The sequence below is a fragment of the Molothrus ater genome, chromosome 3 (genome assembly GCF_012460135.2).
Source record: "Molothrus ater isolate BHLD 08-10-18 breed brown headed cowbird chromosome 3, BPBGC_Mater_1.1, whole genome shotgun sequence".
Classification (NCBI taxonomy): Eukaryota; Metazoa; Chordata; class Aves; order Passeriformes; family Icteridae; genus Molothrus; species Molothrus ater.
Genome location: NC_050480.2, coordinates 111,450,218 through 111,475,620, shown reverse-complemented (window position 1 = coordinate 111,475,620; position 25,403 = coordinate 111,450,218). Strand labels below are relative to the sequence as shown.

At 41.3% G+C, this 25,403-nt stretch overlaps 1 protein-coding gene across 3 annotated transcripts in view; it reads left to right on the top strand.

Moving 5' to 3' along the window:
- Nucleotides 1-1,435: 1,435 nt before the first annotated feature.
- The window catches only part of MSRA (methionine sulfoxide reductase A), a 236,901-nt gene continuing 212,933 nt past the window's right edge, over nucleotides 1,436-25,403 (top strand). For 2 of the 3 annotated variants that reach the window (XM_036380690.2, XM_036380688.2), the window contains exon 1: nucleotides 1,436-1,591. In XM_036380690.2, coding sequence (XP_036236583.1) covers nucleotides 1,450-1,591 — 142 coding nt within the window. In that variant the 5' untranslated portion in view covers nucleotides 1,436-1,449. Of the gene's footprint in view, nucleotides 1,592-17,595; nucleotides 19,047-25,403 lie in introns of those variants that run through there. The other variant, XM_036380692.2, reaches the window with a different exon arrangement.

Sequence of the window (25,403 nt, the reverse complement as noted above, 5' to 3'; positions counted from 1 at the left end):
TTTCTTGTATAGTCTGGTGGAGGTGTCCCTGCCCATAGCAAGGGGGAGGAATGAGATAAATTTTAAGGTCCCTTTCAACCCAAATTATTCTATGATTGTAGGAATTTACACTGTGTTACCCCCAAAACCACAGAGGGTATTTCCCACAAGCACTCACACTCTGATCACTTTTTATGTGTTTTTATTGCAAACATAGGTGCAGAAAATTCTCCTGAGAGATTTATGTTATCTGAAATATATTCAGTAAAGAAATACTCTGCAAAGTTGGGATGGTACAGTACACTGGCTAAACACAACACAGGAGAATGCTGTCAAAATTAACAGCCATGGAAAAAAAATAAATATATTTATATCATTGGGGGCTTGAACGAAATAAGCTTAAAAGCTTCTTCTAAGCCAAACCAGTCTGTGGTAATTGTACAAATAAAGCACATTACAACATGAAAGGAATGTGTAGTGTGTTTTCTTAAATGTGTCAGAAAAGCCCCTCTAAAACCAGGAGTGTGGACACGCCAGAGGGTGGATGTGACATGGGTGAAGACATGAGGTGGAGGCAGTGTGGACTCCATGAGGGTCCCAAAACCTTGGGAACAACGCTGTGGGCAGACTTCAGAGCAAGCAGCGTTCCACAGAGATGCATCCCAGTGTGAAAAACACCAGTTATTTGTTTTTAAAATTTTAAAAGTTTAATAGTAATAAAATGGTTATAAAAATAGCAATATAATTAGAGTAATAATAATTTGGACAATTTGAATTAGGACAATATGAGACAATAAAAACAAAGAGTTATGGACGTCTGGGTACCTTTTTCTGGGCAGCACACGCCCGAAAAAGGACACACAATAACAAAGGATTAATGCTTAAAAACAATAACCTATTGCATATTCATACACCTGATACATGATGCATAAATTCCATTCGAACAAAGGATTCTGTCTGGTCACTGTCAACTTCTTCCTCATAATCCTAACGGCATCATCCTGCCCAAGCAAGGCGGGAAGAAGTTCATTTATCCTGATAATGGAGCAATAAATTCTCTTTCTCTGAAACATTTAGGTGTCCTGTGGCTGCTATCTCAGTGTGAGTCCTTTCTTTAGAAAAAAAGTATCCTACATAGCATAGTTTCAACATTTTGTTATAACCTAAAACTATATTTAACACAGTACTTAATAGAATGAATCCAGCATTACTTTCTTACACAACACATATAATATTCATTTGAATATTTGCGAAAAGCCAATAATAAAATACGCATTTTTCACACCAGGAAAGCGGCCCAGCGGACAGAGCCCATGGAAAGGGGCATTTCGGGTTAAAGAGTCACTGAGGGCACCTGAGGCGCTCCCCTGAGGGCGGTGAGGGGAACTGAATTTCCTTGCCGTGCCGCTCGGTAGGGGGCGCACTCCCCGCCCCTCCCTCCCCGGGGCTCCCTCAGCCCCGTAGCGGGCGATGTTGCCGCGCCACCGCCTCCACCTCCTGCTCTTCCTCCGCACCCTGCACGGCTCTGCCTTCGGCATGGGCGACTGGGCCTCCCGCCTGCCGCAGGCGAGCGAAGCGCTGCCCGGCAGGACCCAGCGCATGGCGGTGCCAGGTAAGTGCGAACTGCGATTCCCTTCCTCCTCCCGTCCCCCGCCGCCGCCTCAGCCGCGCGCCCCTTCCCCGCTCTCCCCGTGCGCATGCGCGGTGCCCCGGCGGCGGGGCGGGGCCGACGCGGCGCGTGCGCGCTGAGGGGCGGGATGGGGGCGTGGGGAGGAACATGGCGGCGGCGGCCGGGGGCGCGTCCCGTGAGGGGGGACGGGGACAGGGGGGTAAATGTGCCTTGGGAAGGGGTTCGTGTCGAGGCTCGCTCTCGCAGTGACGTTTCTTCTGTGCCGTAAGAATAGGTATGGACGGGTTGTTGGAGCAGCCAGCGAGCGCGGCTCTTGTTGGCCCAGAGAAGCTGTGGCTGCCCCGTCACTGGAAGTGGTCAAGGCCAGGCTGGACGGGGCTTGGAGCAGCCTGGGATACTGGAAGGTGTCCTTGCCCATGGCAGGGGGATGGAACTGGATGAGGTGTAAGATTTCTTTCCAGCCAAACCATCCTATGATTATTTCCCATAATTTCTCTTGGCTATATATGAATTTTCTCTTTTATTTTTTACTGAAGCCAGCAACAGGGTTTTAAGCAGATTTCCTTAGCCCTTACTGTTTTTGTTAAATAATAATACTTAAAAATAAAACAATGACATGCTGTGTATCTTCTGTAGGTGTTGTAGGAAGAAATCTTTCCCTGTGAGGGTGGTGGGGCCCTGGCACAGGTTTTCCCAGGGAAGCTGTGGCTGCCTCAGGATCCCTGAAAGTATCCAAGGCCAGGCTGGACAGGGCTTGGAGCAACCTGGGATAGTGCAAAGTGTCCCTGGTCATAGCAGGGGATGAAATGAGATGAGCTTTAATGTCTCTTCCAACCCAAATAAATTTGTGATTCTGTTTACAAACTGCTTTTAAGTTCTTAATAATTCTTCCTATTGTTTTTCTCCTTTGAGTGGATGTGTGCTGTCACGTAAGCAAACTAGAATTAATGAATTTACTTTCTGACAGTCCTCCTAGGAACTGAAGGTGTTCCAAGATGACAGTCACTGCTGTTCAGGGGGAGTTTTAGTGGCACTGAGGTGCTCTAACACATGTATTGGATAGTTGACATATGAGCTATTTATTGAACAAGGTGTTATTTATATGTATCTTTTTTGCAGGGTCCTATGGGCCCCAACAAAGTATGAGAACTTAGGGCTTAAATTATGCTTAAACACCTTAAAGTGCATAAGTGCTGGTGGAAGAATTATAAATGGATGATGGCATAGGCCCAGTGGTCAAGAGGATAATAAAATCTTGCATATTATAGATACTTAGTAAAAAGCTGAAGGTGGTGGTGAAATGAAAGGTAGCAGGAAGAATATTATTTCTGCTGTAGAGAAAGTGGACTCAAAGGAGGGGTGCAGAGGTGCAAATACAGCAGTGAACTCCAGAGATGATACCAGGAGTGCCAGAGATGGCACCAACAGTAGCACATTGCCTGGACTGAAGTGGCAGCTTCTGGTTGTTTGTTGAGAAAACAGAAGACACACCAGCTCATTGTATGCTGAGTAACTGCACAGGTAGAACAAATTTGGGCTGCTGTAGAAAAAGCATCCTGATAAGAGGAAGTTCAATTTTTTAAAATGTTTTTCTGTGGCTGAATGTGGTATTATGTATTTAACAGCAGCATGGGCCTCCAGAGAACTGTCAGTGTTAAGATGTAAATTGCTCAGAAAAGAATAGCAATTAAAATTTAGGTTGATGATCAACTCAAGGCTGATTGACCTTGCAGACCCTTGCTATGTTAATAATGTTGTTTGTGAGTCAGGAACCAGAACTGGACCTGGTATTCCAGGTGAATTCTCACCAGTACAGCACAGAAGAGAGGGGTTTTTCTTTTCTCTGCTGTCCAGAGTCACAGTTTGCTTTCTCTGTGAAAATGTGCACCGTGAGCTCATTTAGCCTGGCATCCAGCAGAACCACAGCTCCTTCCCAGCAGCTCTGAGATCATCCTGCTCTTGCTGTTGACCTCCCTGAGGTTTCTGTTGGTTCAGACCTGGAGTTGTTCCAGATCTCCTCTGCTGTTTGCTGTGTCTGCTCTGGCTGTGTGTTTAATGCTGCCCTCAGATCTGCTGAGCGTTGTTTCCTGTCACATCACTCACTTTGCTGTTTCAGCTATCCAATGATTCTGGCCCCACATCAGCCCCTGGGGTCACCTGCTGCCCACCAGACATGCAGGTATTGATCCCTGCCTTTGGAGCCTGCTGCTCCTGCCCATTTTTGACATGCAGGCTGTTCCTCCAGCCAGGACTTTGTCAGCTTCCACAGCAAATGCTGGGAGAGAGGGTGTCAGAACCCTGCTGAAGTCAACATTTGCTACAGCCACTGCTCTGCAGAGCCATCATTTCAGCCTGAAAGGGCAGCTCAGCTGGATAAGCATGATTTGGCTTTGGTGAATGTTGGTTATTCCTGATTACCTTCTTGTTCCCTGATTGGAAATAGGGAAGGGGGCATTCTCCATGACATCTCCTGGGACTGAGCTGAAGCTGAGCATCCTATACCCCCTCAGTTCTGTTTTTCCCTTTCTTAAAAGCAGTTGTTACTGTAGCCCAGCTCTCATCATCAGAGATCCCCAATCTCTGTGGTTTTTCATTATTTCTGATCCATCTGATTTTTCATTATTTCTGATGGCCTCACCAGCAAACTTGGCCTCCCAGCTCTGGGAAAACTCCATAGGGCTCCTTGGATTTAAACACATTTAGCTTCTTTAAGTAACCACAACCTCTTTTTCCTCTCATTGTTTGGTGCTTTTCTTTCTGATTGTACCAGCCTGGAGAGGTTTTGGAGCAGTTGTTGTTTCTGGAGACTTGTGCAAAAGAGGTTTTGAGTACTTCAGTCTTTTCTGTACACACTTCCAGGCTGTCTCCTGGATGCATCAGTGCACCTTGATTCTTTCTGAGCTTCCTTTTACTCTGGTAATTTTCGCGAATTCATTTCTTATTGCCATTTGTGTCCCCAGCTAGGCTGAACTCCAGCTTTGGCCTCACTGATTTTGTGTCTAAATGCTGAGGTGGTGCTTTTCTTTGCCTCCTTTGTTATTTGTTTTTGGTCTCTGTATTTTAATCCATTAAGCAGCTCTGTGTTTCTGATGAAGTTCCCACTTTTTCCACATGATGTTTTGTTTCTTAACTCTCAGAAAGTTTTTTTTTTTCCAAATTCAGACCACCTTGAAGAGTCTTCTCCCTCTGGCAGCCTCCCAGGGGCTTCTGCCTCTCAGGGGCTGCAGCTCCAATCTCTGCTCTCTGTGACCAAGGCCCAGGGAACAGCTGGGGTTGTGTACAGGTTTAGGTTGGATATCAGGGAAAGGTTCTTCCCCCAGAGGATGTCAGGCAATGGAACAGCTCCCCAGGGAATTGTGATGTTCCGAAGGCTGTCAGAGCTCCAGGAGCATTTGGACAATGCTCTCAGGATTGTTGGTGTGTCCTGAGCAGGGTCAGGAGTTGGACTCAGTGATCCTTTCCAGCTCAGGAGAGTCTGTTATTCTGTGATAATTCCCTATATAAGCCAGAGTTCTGCAAGTAGAAAATGCTAATTCTGTGTCCCTTTCCAGCCTTCTTTGGATCCCCATCTCCACTGTCTTCTGGCTACATACAAGACTGTTTCCCTCTGGAGCCCTGTGCTCCAAGGAGTTATGTTTCAGAAGAGTGCAGCTCCTTTCTGTGCTAGGAAGGATTATTCCTACATCCTGCATAACCTGTTCTGATCCCTGCTCCAGCTGTGTGTGCTGTGCCAGTCTCTGATTCTTGTCACATCAGAGGTCTGTGACCACACCTGGACATCCAGGTGAGCCAAGCTCTGCTTTAGGGTGCAGACACTTGAGGAAAAGTTCTTCCAGAGCTTTCTGGACCTGCAGTGTCCATCCTCTTCACCTTCAGTGGTGCTAGCAGCTTTTACTTTCCTAGGTGAAGAGCTGCAGAACATTCAGCTCCTTGTGTCTTGGAGATCCCATTGATTCCCTGCTCCTCGTCCTGATGGGATAAAAACATCCTTGGAGCTCCTTCTTTGTGCTGCAGCAGCTCCATCTGCCACAGCAAAGCTCCCAAAAGTGCTGCTGCCACTGCTGAGATCCCTGTGGAGGAGCACCAAGCTCTTCCAGAGTTCATCTGGAGGGAGGTTGAAGTTCCAGAGATGTTAGTGCACACTGAGGATCCCAGAAAATCATGCAGTTAGACGTGGATAAACTGCTCTGCATTAGTTGAAAGGAGTAGAGACATTAGGAAACATCACTCACTTTTTTTGTAAGCAGGTTGAGTTTATCAGGTCTTGTACAAATTTCATAATCTGGGAATTAAAATTTGTTGTGCAGTTTTCTTTCCTTGCAATAGAGCATCTGCTTTCATTTCTTTAAATTACTTCTTTCATATCCTTGTATAATGGTGCAATAAGATGTTGTGCTTTATAGTAAAAACACACATTATTTATTGCTCCTACCTTTCCAGTATAACTCTACTTTTCAGAGTTGATTTTAGTTTGATTGCTGCTGAAACATGGCTGTGTTTTCTGAGTATGTGAGGATTTATTGCTTACACTATTTAATGAACTATTTTATTTTATGATAGTGGTAGGAGCAGTAGTCAAGGAGCCTATGAATGTAGACATTGAGTAACATATATATATATATATATACACACACACACATGCATATAGAGGTTTTTTCTGCTAAATATCCTGAGGTAGCAATGTTTAATAAATTAAAAGAATTTTTTTCCAATGACCAGTGTCAGAGAATATCTTACACATCTGTAGTGATTTGACTTTTTTGAGGCAGAGAAAGTCCAGCTCATGGGTAGAGAGCCTTAGGATTGTCTAAACCCATTAGGCTTCTTAGCTTTATAGCTAAAGATTAATAGAGCAGTAATTACAAATGTGAAGGAGGTCATGGTGAATTTTAGTCTGACCTGTGTAAAAAAAAAGCGCAGCATTGCCATGAATTAATTCTTGCTTGAATCAGGTCATGCTCTTTAAAGAAAACATTGATTAAAAATGTCATTTGACAGAGGATCCACATGCTCTCCCTGTTAGTCTTTTTTTACCATTCTTAAGACACTGAACAGAAATTATTGTGATCAAACCAGTGGTCTGTGGTTTGGTTGGTACTTCCGTGGTCTGGTACTTCCACTCACTATTAAACTATGTCCTCAAAATAAGGAATAAAATGAAAAATATCCATGTTCATTTCCTTTACTGATTAAAAGAATTTGTAATAATGAGCAAATACAAAAATTTTTCAGACATTAATTCAGTATCACTGTATTTTAGGTCTAAAATAAAGATTCCTGAGATCATACCTCAGGACAAAACCTCAAAATAAAATTCATCTTACGGTTTAGGAGGATTTGTTTCTTCAAAATTCCCACCACTTTATTTATGTGGTACAATTCTACATAATGAATTAATTGTCAATTTTTATTGAGATTCTATGAAATATGGGCCAAAAAATGTGAGATTTGACTTCCATTGCAGTTCAGTGGAGTGTGTTGGGTAACAATGTCATATGTGGTTTAGCACTTTGCAAATTGCAATTTACCTTTCTAACTCAGAAGAGTTAATTACTTATTTCTTCATTCTAGGAGGCAGTTTTTGCCTCAAACACACTCAAGCCATCAATTTCCATAAATTATTAAATTTCATTACAATTTTGTTATTGAAAGCATAATGCACAGCAGAGAAAACGCCTCACCCCAGTGATTGTTTATTATCTGAAAAGACTTCTCAAATTTGTGGTTACAACTCCTTTACAGGTACATGCAGGATGAATTTCCTTGGAAATCCTGCCTATCATGGCTTTTTTCAGTTCTCTTTAATTTTTTTTGTACGCTTTGTCAGGTAATTATATTCACACACTAAACACCTAATTTTCAAGCCAACTGTACAGCTGTAAATATTGTGCTCTTGTTGGAAAAAAAGTAATTGCTTTTAAGCCCCCCGTTGCATTTTACATTTTGGAAGGTGCTGCAAGGAGAAGCAAAGATTTACGTCAATATAAAGAGATTTTTTTTTTTTTTTGCTGTTGTTTGCATGTGCTTTTTTGCTCTTGGCAGCTGGAAAACAACAACCCAGAGGAAGTTAACAGGCACAGAGGATGCTGGAGAGATGGAAAGCATACAGGAAATATATTTACAGAGCTGCACATCCAGCTGCCAAATGCTGCTTTTGAGGTGGAATAACCTTGACGGAATCACCCTGTGCTTACTTATCACCTCTCACTACATCCCAAGAGAAAGGGTGACATCATTCATCACTAAACCCCTCAAAAATACAACAAAAAAAGTGGAGAAAAAAAAAAAATCTGTTGTTTGAGGCCCTGGCGTTCCTGGAGCTCTGCTTAGCATGCGGCTCACAGCCGGAGGGGTGCGGAGGAAGCGCTCCCGGGGCTTCTCCTGGCAACAGCCCGGGTTGCTGGGAGACAGCAGCGCCTAAATGGGGAGAAACTTCACCCAACTGGCAGCCTCGTGCATCCAAATGAGCCTTGCTGGAGGCTTCTCGTGCTCATGTTGTAATTTCCCTCTCCGAAATGAAAAGGGAATGCAGAGGATCTTTACCTAGAGGGTTGTGTGTGGATGCTGCTCTGAGGGGATCAGAGTTGGGTAATAAAAGGGGATAATTATTCCTGGGTGAAGGTGGTTGTGGTACGCAGGGTTCAGGAGCTTCTCAGTGCTGCTGTTTTGAAAAGGGATGTAAATGTCTGAATTTGCCAGATTTGGGGTGTTAAACCTATCAGTTATGAGAGTTAAACACAAGGTTATATTTACTCAGGTTATTTTTCCTGACTAGAGAATATTGTATCTGATTTTGTTTGAGTCCTAGTGTAAGAGCTGAAATGAGGGATGCGGGACTCCAGGCAGCTCTCCAAAATGCAGTTTATTCTCTCTAAGAGGCTACAGCAGGCCAGGGTGGTGGGCAACAGAGCCTACACCTACAGCTGTCAGCTCCAGCTGCAGGCAGGCCTGGAGACCCTTTGGTTTTGGTTACATTGCATTATATACTTTTCTTTGCTTAGCATCTTAATACAGTAGAGCCAATCTATACCTTAACTATTATCTATAGCCTATCATAACTACTATAATTCATGTTACTATTCTCCAATCACTAAAAGTTAGTATATTACAGTTTAAGCTAGAAGTTGTTATTCAGTTTCCTTGCAGTGGAAAATTCTGAGACCTTTCTTTCTACTTGCAACATTAGCTGACTTGTTTGCCTGTGCTCTCTTTCTGCTTGGTAAAAAACATCTTGTTTGAGGTGGGTTTATGTTTTGCTCTAAGTCATAAAAACCCCTTCTAACTAACATAACTTTTGCCTTCTTGGTTATCCAGGATCAGCAATTCTTTTCTCCTATATCAAAATTTGCTTCCATCTCTATTCCTTCGTCAGACTCTGCATTTTAAAATCTTTCTGCTAAAGATACATATCTGTGAGACTTTCTTGTGAAACTTTCATCCTTCCCAACACCCTAGGATACATTTGGCTGCTTTGGCTGATTGTGTCCATTTATCTTTAGTGCAGGAATGACCCTGCACTACACATTTATGTAACGTTGTGCCCTGGATGCCACATGTTCCTCCATAATTAAGTGAATGAATATCCCAGGTACAAACATGGAATTAGGTTTCCCACTGCTTCTCTTTCTACAGCAGGTAGGAGAGTGTGGGGCAAACTTTCCATTGCAGCGGGAACAGGGTGGGACAGAGCACTGGAAGGGGCTGGGTGGTGCTGCAGGAATACCCAGAGTTTGGCTGTCACAGGTAGAACAGGCACTGGTGTGTTTGGTTCATCAAAAGACATTTAAATCAGGGAAATAGTGCCCAAAAATGCTGTTTTCTTCCACTGGCTGCAGGAGGGTCCAGTGACCAGCTCACATGGAGGTGTCTGTGTGATAACCAGCCACATACAGGGCCCTGGCTTTGCTGTATTAATGACCTGTCCATGTCGATGATATTCAGTATAAAGCCTTCAATTTTTTAAAATTTATTTATTACCCAGAGTCAAAAGCTATATTTTGATTTAACTCTCTACACCAAATACCAGTTCACAGAATCAAAGTTTTTTCCTTTACTTTCTTTAATTTTCCTGGTTCATGCTTGTATACGGTATTGCTAATAATGAAGGAATTTCCAAAGTCAGGTTATCCAAATGAGAGTGAAGTTGTTTACACATGGAGCTGCACAGGTGCAGCATCTTTAGTTCCTTCAGAAGACGCAAGGAGTAAATAATAAAACTCCTCACTTTAATTGATTTGAGAGAAGATAAGTGCAGAATAGCCCTTAAGGCAGATTTAAGGTAGCTTGAATATTTCAGGTACTAATTCCTGTGTCTTAGTCCTTCTCTGTTTCTTTGATGTACAATACTTCCTTTTGAATTTTTTCAGCTTTAAAAGCTTCTCTGGTTTAATTAATGTCTTCCTGTCAAATTTATACCTTCAAATTACAGTGGTGTACATTGCCTTAACTTCAGGTTTATGTACTTTTTATTTAATTTATTTTTACTTTGCAATCATTGAATTATTTGGCTTATAATTTATTGTGTGATTGGCATTGCTTTATCCTTCCATGCTTATCTTTTAATTATTATGTATGGAATTTCTGTGATATGGATACATTTGATTATTGCACTTATTTTGTTGCAAATTTTTATGATACGTATGAAACTTGCATTTAAATTTCCAGTACAATTAAATAATGCACATAAATAAGCCCTTAGTACAAATCAGATAAATAAAACCCATCACAATCCAGGGTCGGTTATTGCAGTTTCTTATGTATTGCTTGTAGTTAATTCCTGTTGCATATAAGGCAAAATTGGAATAAGTGGATATTGTATGGGTCTTTATTTTGAAGATAAGATGTTATTTTCTGTTGAAAAATGTGGCCAGGTAGATGATACCTGTATTTTTACTGTAGTTTGGGCTTGATTGCTCAGGAATTTGACTTTCTAGGAGCCTCCAGAGATGCTTTAAGGAATGCCCACATTTTAGGAATGGCTGAGAAGCAGAAGTCCAGTGGCAATGAATTTTTTTAGTGTCCTCAATATGAGACAGAAATCCCTCATCTTGAGAAAATTTGTTTAGGCTTGAGGACTCTGGCGGTAGAGATTTGTTGCCTGAGCCTCTGGCTCAAAACTTTTAGGAACCCAGTGAGGAATGACAGGTGTTGTGCAAGGGACAGACACTGGAAGTGTCTTCGTGTTTCTGACATTGCCCGTCACCGTTTACAGGCTTGGAAATACACTTTTTGGTTCATCAAACATTCAAGTCCTCAAAATTTCATCCCAGAACTCCTAAAATGGGAGCAGGAATTGAGGGAGTCTGGCATTGATGACTTAACAGGCTGAGGGAGGAGAGGGATGACTCCAGACAGCTCCTGGTGGGACTGGCAGGGACTGGTACCTGTGTATGGCAGAATGGGGATGATCCAGGTTGGAAGGGACTTCAGGAGATCATTGAGATTGGGAGCAGTAGATTGGCAGCTGACCTGCTTCTCTTGGAGAGAAAATGTTTGCTATCATCTGCTCCTCCTAAATGCTGAGTTTACATTTTAAAAAATGGCAAAATTCCAAGTCAGGCAATCAGTGGCTGATTTAGCAAACTGCAATAAGATTTCATCTAAGATCATCAGATCAAAATAAATGCACCAGAGATAAAATGACAATATATGGGGTCTATGTGGACTATTTATATTTCTTCTTTTTTTTGTTTATGTTCTTCCTTAAGGATTCTCCTTCTTACCTAAACAGGGATATGTAAACCTCCTTCTGCACTTACTGAGCTTGTCCTGGGGAGCAGCAGAGATAAAATCTCATGCTGAAGAGGTTGCACTCAGACAACTTCTAATAAAATAGGCTTCTCACAGAATAGTCATGCTTCATTTCAGTAGGACCTTGAGTGACAATTTTCTGAGTTACCATCCAGAAAGGGAACAGGAAAGGGAACAAATGAGCAGGCAAACCAAATGTAGAGGGCGGATTCTTAAACAGAATGTCCTAATATGTTCTAATACATCTTTATGTGAAGAAGAAAAATACTCATAAGATGATCTAGAGATAACTTTACAGTTGGTCCATAAGATATTAATTTCAGAAAGTCAAAACTTAGAGAAAAGCCTTTTTTAAAAACAATTTTAGGATGTTCTAACCCTCCACTTTGTTAGCATTTCTCATAAATCCAGTCATAAATGGGTATAACTGCTCTGGAGTCCAGCTGCATCCTCTGGAATGGAGCAGCAGGCCCAACAGCCCATCTGTTTGCCACATTCAGTTCTGAAGTTCTGCTTCTGAAAGATCTTCTCATGTTGTTGGCAGCTGAACACAATTCCTGTTTAAAACCCGAGTTTTGAGCACTGAAGGGATTTGGGGTAGGACCTCACACCTCATATCTTCCTGTCGAGTAGTTTTAATGAATTTGTTTTTTTACCAGTTGTCTACACTTCTTGCTGTTTGATGTAACCTGGTCCCTTGTGCCATTCTTAGCCATCAAATTGCTTTTCAAATGACCTGAAAGACGCTGTCTTTTACTGGAGGAGGATCCCATCCCACGCAGGAAAAGCTAGGCGCAGCCTAAGGCTGCATTCCAGGGTGGGAATGGCAGATTGTTTCTGTGACTGTGAATGTGCCCCTGGCTGGGGACATGGAGATGATTCAGATCATCCTTAAATCCTTGGAGAGATCCTGGGTATGTCCTTTCCTTGGTTAACCAGTACATTCCTCTGAAATTCCTGGATTTGGAAGCGTTCCCAGTTGGCAGTTGGGCACAACATCATATTTTGGATGTTGCTGGCTGTGCCTGGGCTGGTGACACAAGTCCAGAGGATGGGATATGGAGGAGCCATCAGCAGGATTTGAGTGTCCCTCCATCCAGTCCTTGGTGGTGTGGAATTGCACACTCCCACACTCACTCTTTTGCATTAACTCATTTCTCCTCCAGTCCTTGTTTAAGGAGTCATCTTTGTGTTAAACATTCACACACCAATTAAAACCTACTCAGTGTTTGATTTAGTTTACAATAAGTAAAAGCAAACTTTTTGAGTGAGAGGCAAAAAAACCCCACCAAATGTGTATTTTATCCTTTTGGATACCTGTGCACAGACGTTCCCAGGTACTCCTATTGTGAAAGTATAAAGTATAATGGAAGTGGAAAATGAGGAAAACCCAGAACCCTCTGTGCTGATGGCTGGATGAAGATGAGGAATTCTGAGATACTGATCTCTGTAGAACCATTTAAAATATTTAATTAGTGAAAATTCAGTTATTGAACACAATGCACTTTGTACCTGAATTTTACAATAAATTCCTTTATTACTACAAAACAAAGAATACGTTCTTATTCCTCATACCTGGAATTATGAGAGCCTAACTGGACCAAATTTTGGAGTAATTCTCTTAGTTATTTGATTTTTTTAGAGCTTCCATTCTCATAATAATTGAAGATATTTGAGAATTTCTAGCCACAAGTCTATTTTCACTCCACCCAAGTTGACTGTAAGTGGATTTTATTAAGAATAACTATTTCTACCTCAAGTTCTGTGCATTTATTTTTCATGTTGCACACTGCAATCACTTTTTAAATGCCACTCATCCCTGCCTGTAACTGTTTTTCTCCTGAGAACTAAAAGGAGATAATAAACAATGATACCAACGATATTTAAAAATCCATGTTACACTTTATATTGGAAGTGTTCTTGGTGGTACTGGATGGAGAGAATGGGAAAATATTTTAACCTAGAAATGCAAATTCAGTTTGCTATACTCTGGAAACCATCTGGTTTTAAAGGAACTGAAGAAGAGCACATTTAGTGGAGATTGACCCATGGATTTGGAATTTCAAATTGGGGCAGAATGCCAGCACATGATGAGCAGCTGAAGGATAATCCCACAGTGATTTTAGGAAGTTGTTGACAGCTTCCCATAGAGTTTGATCTTGTCATTTATTTGCCTTGCAAAGCTGGAAGACTCCACCCCACAGTGGGACAGTGCCAGCCCTAAACCCACTGGGGCTTGCGGATCCGCTGCTTTGATTTTCACCTGGATTCAGCTGGAACCCTCCATTCCTGGGGCTAATGTTTTCCGTGGCATGGGAAGGACCACAGTCAGGCATAAATAATGTTGTCAAAATGATAAATGCTAAGTGCAGCTAGTAGGGGGGCAGCTGCCAGGAGGACGCAGCCCATCCTGGACTAGAATTAATTGGGGATGTGCAAAACTGTGCAAAAGAAGTTGCCAAAGGTGGTCACTGTATTGACTGACCTTGGGAATCTGCAGGACTCGAGGCCCTTGCAGGTCTAGTCTTTCATGGCCCATTTTTTCATGAATTTATAGGACTTCATTCTTGTGTTCTTGTATTTTTTTTTTTCATTTTATTTGGTTAATTCTGGATATGTTGACTTCAGCTCTCACTGTCTTCCCTTGCCTCTTCTGGGTGGCTGCAATATTCCTTCTTTTTTTCCTTCTCTCAGTGTTCCTTCTTGTTTTATTGGTTTCTATATAACAGCTACAGTCACTTCTATGTTCTTAGAGCTTCCCCAGTGTTTGCTGTTTAATAATAAAACCCAGAAAAGTAGAGAGTCAATAGGAAATTCGTTGCCATCATCTCAGTATGAACAGCCCAGGTAAAAGGAGCCTTTTTCCTGTCACATGATGCACTTTCACCCTTCAATAATAAATCAGCAAAGCATCTGGCTCCGAAATTAGACTCCTAAAAAACCTCTGGCTTGTCCTCAGAGGCATTGGCTTCACTTATCTCTAATGGAAATGCCCACAAATGGTAACAGGAGTGTGGTAGCAGAAAGACTGATAAAGTTAGCCCTGATATACCAGGTATTCCAATGTGTTTGTTTTTAAAATAAAATATTTTGGGTGTTGTCACAGCCAGACTGACTTCGTGTCAGGTGGTCAGGATGAAGCATTACACAGCTTTCATTGGTCCATGACACTGAGGTGCCCAGCAAGGAAAAGAAAAAGGGAAATAAAAAGCTATATCTGACATTTGAAAGTAACATTTTGGGCTTATATTCCGAATAGAACAGCTTAAATGAATGAGTTACTTCTTCTATTCTGAAGTTTTCCGTTTGGGAGGAGGGAAATCATTCTCACTTCCCACGTGCACAGGGACAGGTGTCCAGGTATACCCCATTGGGGAGACACAGAGGCATTTGAGAGAGATGGAAAAATACCTGAGTAAAAGGGAATATGATGACATCAGGAGGCTTTCACTGGGAGAATTTTAAATGAACAAATTCCAGGGGCCTGAAGGTAAAATGCATAAAAGATTGCAGAATCATTAAGGTTGGAAGAGAGCTCTAAGATCATCAAGTCCAAGATGGAAAAAAAATTTGAAGTGAATGATGACCAAGGCGCAAATCAATATTAATTTTTTTTCCTAATTCTTCAAAGTAAGACCAGTGGATACTGGTCTTACTAGGATACTGCAAAAGGACAAATTTGGGGATTTTTCTCTGAACATGGGGATATAGATGGTGTTGAAGGACAGAGCTTCATGTGGTTCTGTAATGGTAAACATCAAAGGTGGTCAAATTTGGATTGGAGATGGATAGGAAAATACTTGGAATGATGAGGAATTTGACTCTTTCCATATTTTGTGCATTGGAAGAGAATGACATGAAAGAAACATCAGTAGGACAGCTGAAGAGGGGAGAAGGCTCAGGAGAAACATGTGAGGGTAGAAAAGCACTTTATGGAGTCACTAATACAGAACCTGGTGTCAGGTCCAGTTATTAGGAAGCTGAGTTCTGGATTATTGCAGCCTTTCAAGGAAAAATCCATAGACTTTGTGCAGGAAGGAGAGGAAAGGGCTGACTTCAGAACTGTGGGAGACAACAAGAAGAAGAGCAAACTGGAGGAACTGAGGAGGGAACACAGTGAAAACCAGGCAGAAAATGTGAAAAAAGAGGCCCAAAACAAGATGTGGAGAAAGTTTTATGTTTTCTTCCTGGTTGGAGGTTACTTGAATGCTCAATTAACTGGGCTGGAAACTTCTTTATGTGAAGGAGAAGAAGTGAAGGAGGAGAAATGAGTTCCATTGAGAGATATCAACGCCTTGGGCTGGAGGATGCATCTTGGAATGTATCACAGAGGGAGCTGGGAACAATTCCAGTGGAGTGGTGCAGTTGGAGTCCTTGAGAGAGAGAATTAGGAGAGCTGCAGTAAAATACACCTGGGACAAAAGGCTTTAAGGTAGGAAGAGTGGACTCGTTCCTGCACATGAAATCCACTTTTGTTGGGTCCACTGCCTTTGAAGCAGTATTTTGAGGGATAAAATAAGGTTCTTCATCCTGTTAGCAAATTCTTTTCAGGAAAACATTTGGCTGCTGAGGAATATATTTGTTTTTACTGCCTTAACTTTCGTTAAGAGTAAAGAAGGAATAGTTAAAATAATTAATCTCTCTTGGAATTTTATATATATTTTTAGTATTGCTGAAGTCCCCTGTTGTCAATACATACATTTTTTGAAGGAAAACTAATTAAAAGCTGAGCATTTAATAGTGACTGCTGCAGTGGTGTAGCCTTTCAGAGTTAATTCCACTGTCAATTATTTCCATGAGATCTTTTTGTTCCCGTGTTGATGCCTGATGGTCTTTCAGTAAAGGCAAAGTGACATATTAGAGTTTGCTGTCAAGTGCACAAAGAAAAGAAATAGAAAGATTATACATAGTTTTTTTTACCCAAGTTGGCACTGTCGTGAGGATGCAAGGTGCAAATGGAAATGAGAGAGTGTGCAATATTTTGAGGCAAAAATGTGATTTTCAAGTTAATGATGTTTCTTCTGGAGTTGGGAGGCTACTGGGAGAAACATGGATGGGTCTGTTACAGTCACACAAGGGGAACCTTGTGTGGGTGTCTGAGGTCTGAAGGGCGGAGAATGAACCTGTTTTTTCAAAGAAATCATTGGATAAGGTCACCCAATCTCTGACAGAATGGAACCTTTAGAAACAGAGAGGGATTTCCTTGGATACTGGGGGAAGGAATTGTTCCCTGTGAGGGCAGTGAGGCCCTGGCACAGGTTGCCCAGAGAAGCTGTGGCTGCCCCTGGATCCCTGGAAGTGTCCAAGGCCAGGTTGGACAGGGCTTGGAGCTACCTGGGATGGTGGAAGTTGTCCCTGTCCATGGCAGGGGGTGGCACTGGATGGTCTTTAGTGTCCTACCCAAACCATTCTATGATCCTCTGAACTTCTGAGACTCTCTATTGGATAAACTTAGAAAACTAAACATTTCAGGAAGGTTTTTTCCCTCAGAATATTCTATTTAGCTCATTAATGTAATGCATGTATTTTAAAAAGTTGGCATTTTGCCTTGGCAAATAGCTTGAAGATAAAAGAAAGTTTATTCCTGTAATTTTCCTCACATGAATTCTTGTCATTTAGGATATCTTGAATGAAGTTCCAAATATAATTTTCTATCCTTTAAGTCTTGCAACACATCAGAAAATTTCCCACCAGAGTTGACTGTTAATGCTGAGCCATTTCTGCTCTGAGTGCCACAAGAACTTGAGCTGTTGAATTAACAGATGACATCATTGGCTCTATGGATGTGGGGAGATTTTTTGTGTATGAGCTGGGATCCAATTTCTTATTAATTTTCAGCTGATTTTTAATAATGGTGGAACTGAGAAGACTGGTTCTTTTCAAGCTGGAGTTCAGATAAAGTTAAAACGTGTGTGACTTCTGAGTGTGATCTTAATTCAAATCTATACGTCTCCTGCTCCTGGCACCTTCCCATGATTCTGGGGAGGAGAGAATGAAAACACATTATTTTAAGGAGTATTTGGTGCTTATTAAAATTACACATAACGCCCGCCTTCCAAAGAGTCTTGATTTACTGCAGGTTGTTCATGTGTCGCATGCGGACATTTTTAGCGAGCAGATTTCTTATCCCTGCGAGAACAGGGAATGGCTTCCAGTGCTCCACGATCCGGGAGCACAAACGTTGCATCCATTGTAAAAGGTAGGCAACCATGAAATCTATAAAGCCGATTTGGCAGGAGAAGCTGCTGTTGGTGCCAAGATTTGGTTACTGACCCACAGTTTCCTGTTTGGAAATCTATTAATTGATTCGCAAAGAGCATCTTTTTGGAAAACAAGGATTCAGACAGGCTGGCACAGGCTGGAGCTCCGCCAAGACTGCTCGGGAAGGTTGCCATGCTGGGAGCGAGCGAGCGAGAGAGCGAGAGAGCGAGCGAGGCGAGGGAAGAAAAAAAGGCAAGACTTGGCACGGCTCAGTCAAATCAGCTTCTTTTGTCTGCTGTCTCGGCTTGAGCTTCGCGAAAGAAAACCGTCCTGGGGTACAGAAAAACTCACAACTTTTTTTTTTGGTTTTCAAACTTCCGTCGCTTTTTAAGTCTCTTGGGCTCTTGGGAAGTGGTGGTGACATTAAATGACGTCCAGTTAGCAGTGAGCAGAGAAATAAAAGCTTTTAATGAAGCCTCCACAATGTCAGTTTGTACATATGGGAAATACGATATTTGGTGATTTTTTTTTTTTTTTTCCCCTATGTCTGATTAAACTGTAAGGGAGCCGAGTAACTTGGAAGATTACAGAGGGAATGTGTAAATAAAAGGGAGAATTTTAATTTTTTTGCAGCAAAACAAAAACTTTTCATCGACACAAACATGCTTTAAAACCGAACCTGACCTCCTTCGGAATACGTTCGGAACGGGAATTCCGGCGTTTCTCTCGACAGAAACGAACTTTTAATGGAACCTCCTTAAAGATTTCATCTGACCCAGCAGTGAAATAAGAGTAGAGAGAAAGTTGTGACTTCAATAGAAAAGTGAGTATGTTCTTAAAGCCACAACGTTTGTTTTTGCTGCTTGGTGCTGTCCTGGCTCCATGTCCCAGCCTTTAGGGACAAACCTGAAGACCCATCAGGACACGCCGAAGACACCCAGGCTGTGCCTGAAGGGCAGAATCAGAGCATGGTTTTTCTGCTCCTGCTCTCAAACATTCCCTTCAGTGCATCTTCCTAGAGAGCCTCTGGAATCGCTGAAATTTTCTACTTTTAGAAGCAACAAGAGATGGAAAAATATCGGCTGCTGCCAAGTGAGGGATGTTTGAAGATGACACAGTTGATGGCACTGGATATGGAAACTTCAGCTTGTAGTTACAGGACCTGTTTGCTGCAAACAGTGAAAAAATCTGCTCTTTTCTCAGGAATTAAAAGAAAATGGACTAAAAAAATCAGTGACGGCTGAAGCGTGCACGCTTTACGATTTCCATAAAATGAAGGACCTAAAAGTCCATTGTTTTCTCCAAAGGTGCCTGGTTTTTCAGGGAGAGAGGTACCTGCCTTCTGATTTCCTGGGAGCAAATATGATCACACTGCCTATTAGGCCTGGATGTGCTGGGATTATCCTCCTGCTGCTGTGACAATCAGCATTATTATTTCAGGGAGTAACTGTAAACCGTAGATTTTTATGGATCGGCTTCGCTTGGAGTAAGTATTACCCTATCCTTAAAAACCGGATTGTTCAGCCTGAGATGTGCAATTCCTGGCATGCTGCACAAGTGCATTTCCCTCATTCTTCCCTGCTGAAGGGAAGAAACAACCTTAATGGAAAGGTTTTTAGTAGGAATGTGTTTGTGTTTTAACTGTGGCATTTGGATTATGAGACTGCTAAAATTAACTGCTCTTTTTGATGATGTCAAAAACTTGGGTTACTTAATATTACATTAAATTGGTTTCTTAGCAAGATCTGTTTGATTTTTTACTACATCAGTGAGCCTTTTGAAAGATGCTGTAGTTAAATAGTGGGTAAGATGCTGTTGTGATTACTATTTGGTTCACTGAAACATTTTAATAAGGTTTCTTAGGGAGTTTTGAAGAAAAATTTCTATTATTCTGCCTTTCTAAATCCTTAAAAGATATCCTCAGCAGCTCAGTGTGGGAATAGGTGTGCCGTGGGGGATTTCAAATGGATCCTGGGTGGAAGGGGAGTGTTTGGAGGAGTTGAGTTCTGCTCTCTGTGTGGTTCTTGTCTGTTGTTCCTGCGCAGGCATTGCCATGGGATGTGCCTGGGGACACGGGGATGTGCTGGGCTGAGTTTGCATCACAACAGTGCCCTAAGTTTGTCTGTCTGTGGGGAATTCTGGAAGGAATTCCCATTATTTCTCAGAAATCCTGTGCAGTCTCAAAGCATTTGCTGTTTTCTTTAATCGTGGCATTCCAAACCAAATCTTTACTGGGTGTCCCTATTAAAACTCAGAAAACAACAGGAAACATTTATGATGCTGCCTCTAAGGGAAATATTAAAATGACCATTACATTTCTAAGTGATACATTAAAATAACTACATTTCTCTCCCAAGTACCTACATAATTTCATAAATTCAGGTTTTAAACATGATCAACATGTGGGTGCTTGCAGTGCATTTATAAAGAGAGATATTTGTAAAAATATTTCAACATCTGTGTTCACTGAAGTTATTTTGAAGCTGTTCCTACAATGCTGGAAGCACTGTTTATCTCTCAAATATCTCGTCAGTACATTTTGGGTTCCTAAATGAGATACACACCACTGCTCATTTCTTTTGGCCTACATAATAAAATATTTTTGTTCCTGCTGAACTCTTTGATTTTGAAAGTTCATCTAAGTGCTAATTTTTTGGAAAACATCCCAACTTGGCAATTTAAAAGTGAAATTGGAATTGCAAGGTTTAAATGGTTGGAACCTGAATGTTGGTTGGATTGCATACAAATGGAATTTCTGGTGTAATTTGACATGGTTTATTGTATTTATGTATTTTCTTTATCAGCTGGACTTTTCTGGATACTTTAATCTGATTATTCATTGCCACCATTCATCTACGATCCTTAATTATTGGATAGGTTTAATAACTTCATAAATTAACAATTTGTGTTTAATTCTTAATGACTCATTAATATCTATTTTAGATTGGATTGTACAGTTCCTTAATGTGGCATATTTCAGTGTGGAGGTGAGGGTTGGTGGTTGGGGTTTAACTTAATTTTTGTTATTAAACTACAGATAGTATTTCACATTAGAGCATCATGTTTGATACTGTGATGGGCCAATGTCTGATTTCACTTGTGGTGATTAATAGACATAAACCAAGGTTTACTCTGCTGTTTTAATTAGTGTCAAAGTAGTTTGAGATCAAAATGGGCCTGGAATGGGCTTAGTTTGTGCCTTTTATATTGACATCAAAACATTTTAAAAAATCAGCTCTTACTCTGAACCCTTGTGGTTATTGGACAAGGAAGAGATGAGCAGTTCTCAGTATGACTGTGGATTCTTCCTAAAAATGGTTGTAGGACAATAATACAAATGTTAAAATGCAGTTTATAGAGGTTTTGGGTGTTATTTTGCATTTCTATAGCCATGGGAGGTTGTCTTGAGATTCTGCATATGGTAGAACTCCATGTGCTGAGGTGTCCTCAGCATCTATAACAATATTAAAAAAAATTTAAAAAGTTATATTTGATGTATATATTTTAAGGCTCTTTCAATTTTCCATTTATTCTTTACCATTAATCCAGAATAATTGCTTATTTTGTAGTCCACCATTCCAAGGTGTTTTCTCTTGGCACAGTGGGATTGACTTGGGTGGAATTCCACTTCTTTATTCCATATAAGCCACAGCCTTTATCCATGCCACAAAAAATTTGAGCAAAGTCAATATTATTTCCGTCCACTGTAACTCTTAAAATGTCATTTAAGTGAGTTGAGTTACTCTTGTAGTCATTGTGGAGGAATAAACACCTTTAGGAGGTGATTAGGGAAGTTGTCCCATCAGTCCTTTGAGCCACTCTCTTTATTGACCATAAATAATTGGGAAAAAGAAGAAAAAATGGTGAGAATGTAAAAATACTAATTTGTAGTATTTTTAAGTTATATTGTCATATATTTATAGATGAGGAATAGCTCACAGTTGTTTAGGATCTGTGAGCTGATTCTGATAATTTTCTTAATGAAATTGTTTTAGAAATAATAGAAGACTGTACTGTTAATAATTATGGACATCCGTGTTTTTCCTATTTTTCTCTATAAATAAGTTATGCCCAGTGTACATCTGTCCCTCTGAGTCACTAAAACAGTTTTTCCATATTTATTGGATGCTATGAAATTGAAAAAGTTTTTAGGGATAAATCATAGCTCATGCAAAAAATTCCCATTATTGTCTTTCCTTTACATTTGTTTATCACCTAGTTTTGCTAAGTTTGCCAGGATCAAGCAGAGTCTTGGTGTCATCTTTTCTCCTGTTTGCTGCTGACCTCTTCAGCCTGTGTCAAATTCTGGTTTATCTGAAGTCACAACCTCTGTACTATCAAATTTTGGGGTTTTATGACAGGAAATGCACAGTGTTTGCACCACTGTTTGCTCTGTGTGCTCTTATCTTGTTAATCAGCAGATTAATAGAAGAGAAATCCGGGAATTTCCAATCCTTGATCTTGAGCAGGGACACCTTCCGCTATGCCAGGCTGCTCCAAGTCCCCTCCAGCCTGGCCTTGGACACTTCCAGGGATGGGACATCCAGCAGTTCCCTGGTCCATGACTGATGGTTCAGAGACTTTCAGATCCACAGTTTAGGAATTGATCAGATCCCGAAAAGTGTCTCCCTCATACGGACACAGCACTTCTACTGAATGCCAGAGGAAACTGGAATGGTTTGGTTGAGTTCAGTAAACTACAATGAAAAGATCTTCCATATGAATTAAAATTAAAAGAATAAGAGAAGAAGCATGGTAAAAACATTGGGTTTTTTTTCTCTGCTAAATTGCATCAAAGTGGAAAATTTCTTTGACCGTTGCCTGACACATAACAAGGGTCTAGTCCTCATTCTGCAAATGCAAACTTTGGATTTCAGCACCGAGAGGTTTCCATTGTATTGGTTTTTCCATGCAAAGCTTCGTCCCTTTTACACCTCAGCATAACACCAAGCTGGAGTGTAAGAGTAGATACAGAGCTTTGCTCCATGAAAGATTTCTGTGTGGTTTTGTTTCGGAAGCCCCACTGCTGTGTTTTTTCCAGTCCTACAGACAGGAATAGAAATAAAGTCTTTTCTTGTTCATCTAATGCACAGCAAGTAAAAACTGAGAACTCTACAGACAGTACAGCGTTAATTAAGATGATTAAAATTTTCATTTTCCACAGCTAATAAAAATTTTGGTAATAAAAATTCCATCCCAGATTAAAGCACCTGCAGAGGCCGTGGAGAGGACAGACTGCGAGAAAATGTGTAGGTTCAGGAGGAGCATACTCAGAAAATCTCAATCAAATCTCAATTTGTTTTGACCTGTTTTGGTAGAAATGGTTGAATTTGGTAGGTTGGGAAGTTTTGTACTGATTTTATCCACTGAGAAAATCTTCTCCAGGTCATTTGTAGCCTCCTCTTGTTTTTGGCAGTTTTCCCATTTCTAACACCAGCCTGGTGTTTGCCCATGAGTTTCCATTATAATCTGTTACCAGCTGGAGAGAGTTGTGTTGCTCTGTCCTTGGCTGTGAATCGTTTGTTCATTGCCCATTTTCTTCCTGAAAAAGAAAGTTGGGAAGGCAGGAAGGACTTCAAGGAAAGAGAGGATCTCTTCCTTAATTAGTTAAGGCTTATTGCTTTCATTGACATGATGGAATCCTTTGGGTTACAAGGGACCTTAAACTCATCCAGTGTCACCCTTGCCATGGGCAGGGACACCTTCCACAATCCCAGGTTGCTCCAAGCCCTGTCCAACCTGGCCTTGGACACTTCCAGGGATCCAGGGGCAGCCACAGCTTCTCTGGGCAACCTGTGCCAGGGCCTCCCCACCCTGTCAGGGAACAATTCCTTCCCTCTATTTAATCTAAATCCACCCTTTTTTGGTTTAAAGCCATTCCTCCTTGTCCTAATGGCTTTATTACCTACCTTTTATATGGCTTTTGTTTATATCTATGGCTTTATATTTATATTTTATAAGTCTTTCCATTAGTTGTTCACAGTTGTGATGCATTTCAAGGGCTTGAGACATTTTGTTCTGCTGCCATTACACTTCTGGCTCTACTTTTCTGTTTTTGTGCACCCAGTGTAAAAACTTCATATAAATGAGTTTTTGTAATGTCTGCTGTATTTATTTTTTTTCAAGCTATGATTAAACTGGTAAACTCATAGTGTTGGTATAATTTTGCATTTAAGATACATTCTGCTGTTGCAATAAACCCTATTGTCCCAGCATAATGCTTTTCCTTTCATACGGATGCATGCTGTAGAACATAATTCTTTCTCTTTGGTAGAAATTCATCTGAAAAAGAACAGTTAAAAGCCAATATATTTGTAGTGAATGAAGCAGTTTTAGCAGAGAGAACAATGTGGCTCCTGCAACAGTGTCTCACTGTGTCCTCTTGAAAATTGCTCTGGTGCAGGAGACTGTTGTGGCACTTATTTTTATAGTTGGGAAACATTATTCTTGTTATTTAATTCAGCTGCTGACATAATGAGTGCTTGGCTGTAATGAATATTTGATGTGTTTATGCTAATGTAAAGGCCAAACTATTGCCAGTTCTCTCCAACCTTTCTAACTTTTTAGACAACAATTTTAAGAGTGATGCACTTTGCCCAATGTGTCTTGATTAAAAGGGAGAATATTTTTATGGACGCTCAATTAACAACTTTTAAATTCATTTTCTTGTGGTCTTAGCTGTTATTCTGTGAGATTTTTAACTTGAAATGGTCTCTTCAGACTCTCATGAGAGAATTCGGGCAGGATCAGGATCTGCAGTGTAGATGTGTGGAACTCATTACTCCTGTTTTCCCTCAGAATCAGCAGCCAGAGCTGGGCACTTTTGGTCATTATCTAATTCCAAGCTATTGGAGCTGCAGGTGGAATAGTTCCCAGCAAAACACAGAATCTTCTAAATCATTTTTTCCTAAATGCAGCATAAAAAGACACAGACATGTGTGAAAGGTTTGAGACGAGAGGACAAAGATGTTCCAGGGGCTGGAGCCCCTCTGCTCTGGAGCCAGGCTGGGAGAGCTGGGGGTGTTCACCTGGAGAAGAGAGGGATCCAGGGAGAGCTCAGAGCCCCTTCCAGAGCCTAAAGGGGCTCCGGGAGAGCTGGAGAGGGACTGGGGACAAGGGATGGAGGTACAGGACACAGGGAATGGCTTCCCACTGCCAGAGAGCAGGGAAAGATGGGAATTTAGGAAGGAATTCCTGGCTGGGATGGTGGTGAGGTGCTGGAACAGGGTGCCTAGAGAAGCTGCCCTGGATCCCTGGAAGTGTCCAGGGCCACTTGGATGGATTTGGAGCAGCCTGGGATAATGGAAAGTGTCCCTACTCAAGGCAGGGGGTGGGACTTTCAGGTCTCTCCTGACCCAAACCATTCTAGGATTTTTTCAAATCCTGCATCCACCTGCGCCAACCAACAGCATCTCTGGATTTTATGATCTTGTAGTGCCACAAAGTTCACAATGCTCTGATCACTCTTTGTGAACTTTTAGGGTTTTTTCCTACTCTACTTTTTTTTTATTTTTAAACAGGGAAGTGTTTTCTGTGCTCTGTTGTCCTTTTTTTACATGAAACTTGTGTGTCCCTTGCATGACAAATGTCCTCAGCATTGTCATTATCACAGACAATCTCAGTGCTCCTGACTGCAGACGTCCCCTTTGAGCTGTCTGTGAAATGTGGAGATTTTTGCCTGTGGTATTTCCTCTCACCTGTTCCATCCTCTGGGATCAGGCACAATCCCACTGGCAGGAATTATGCCTGATATTACTGGAAAACATTCCTGACTGTGTCTCATTGTGAAAGGGCACAGCCCCGTGCCCTGGAGTGGCCAGGCTTGGATTTGCTTTGTGGCTTC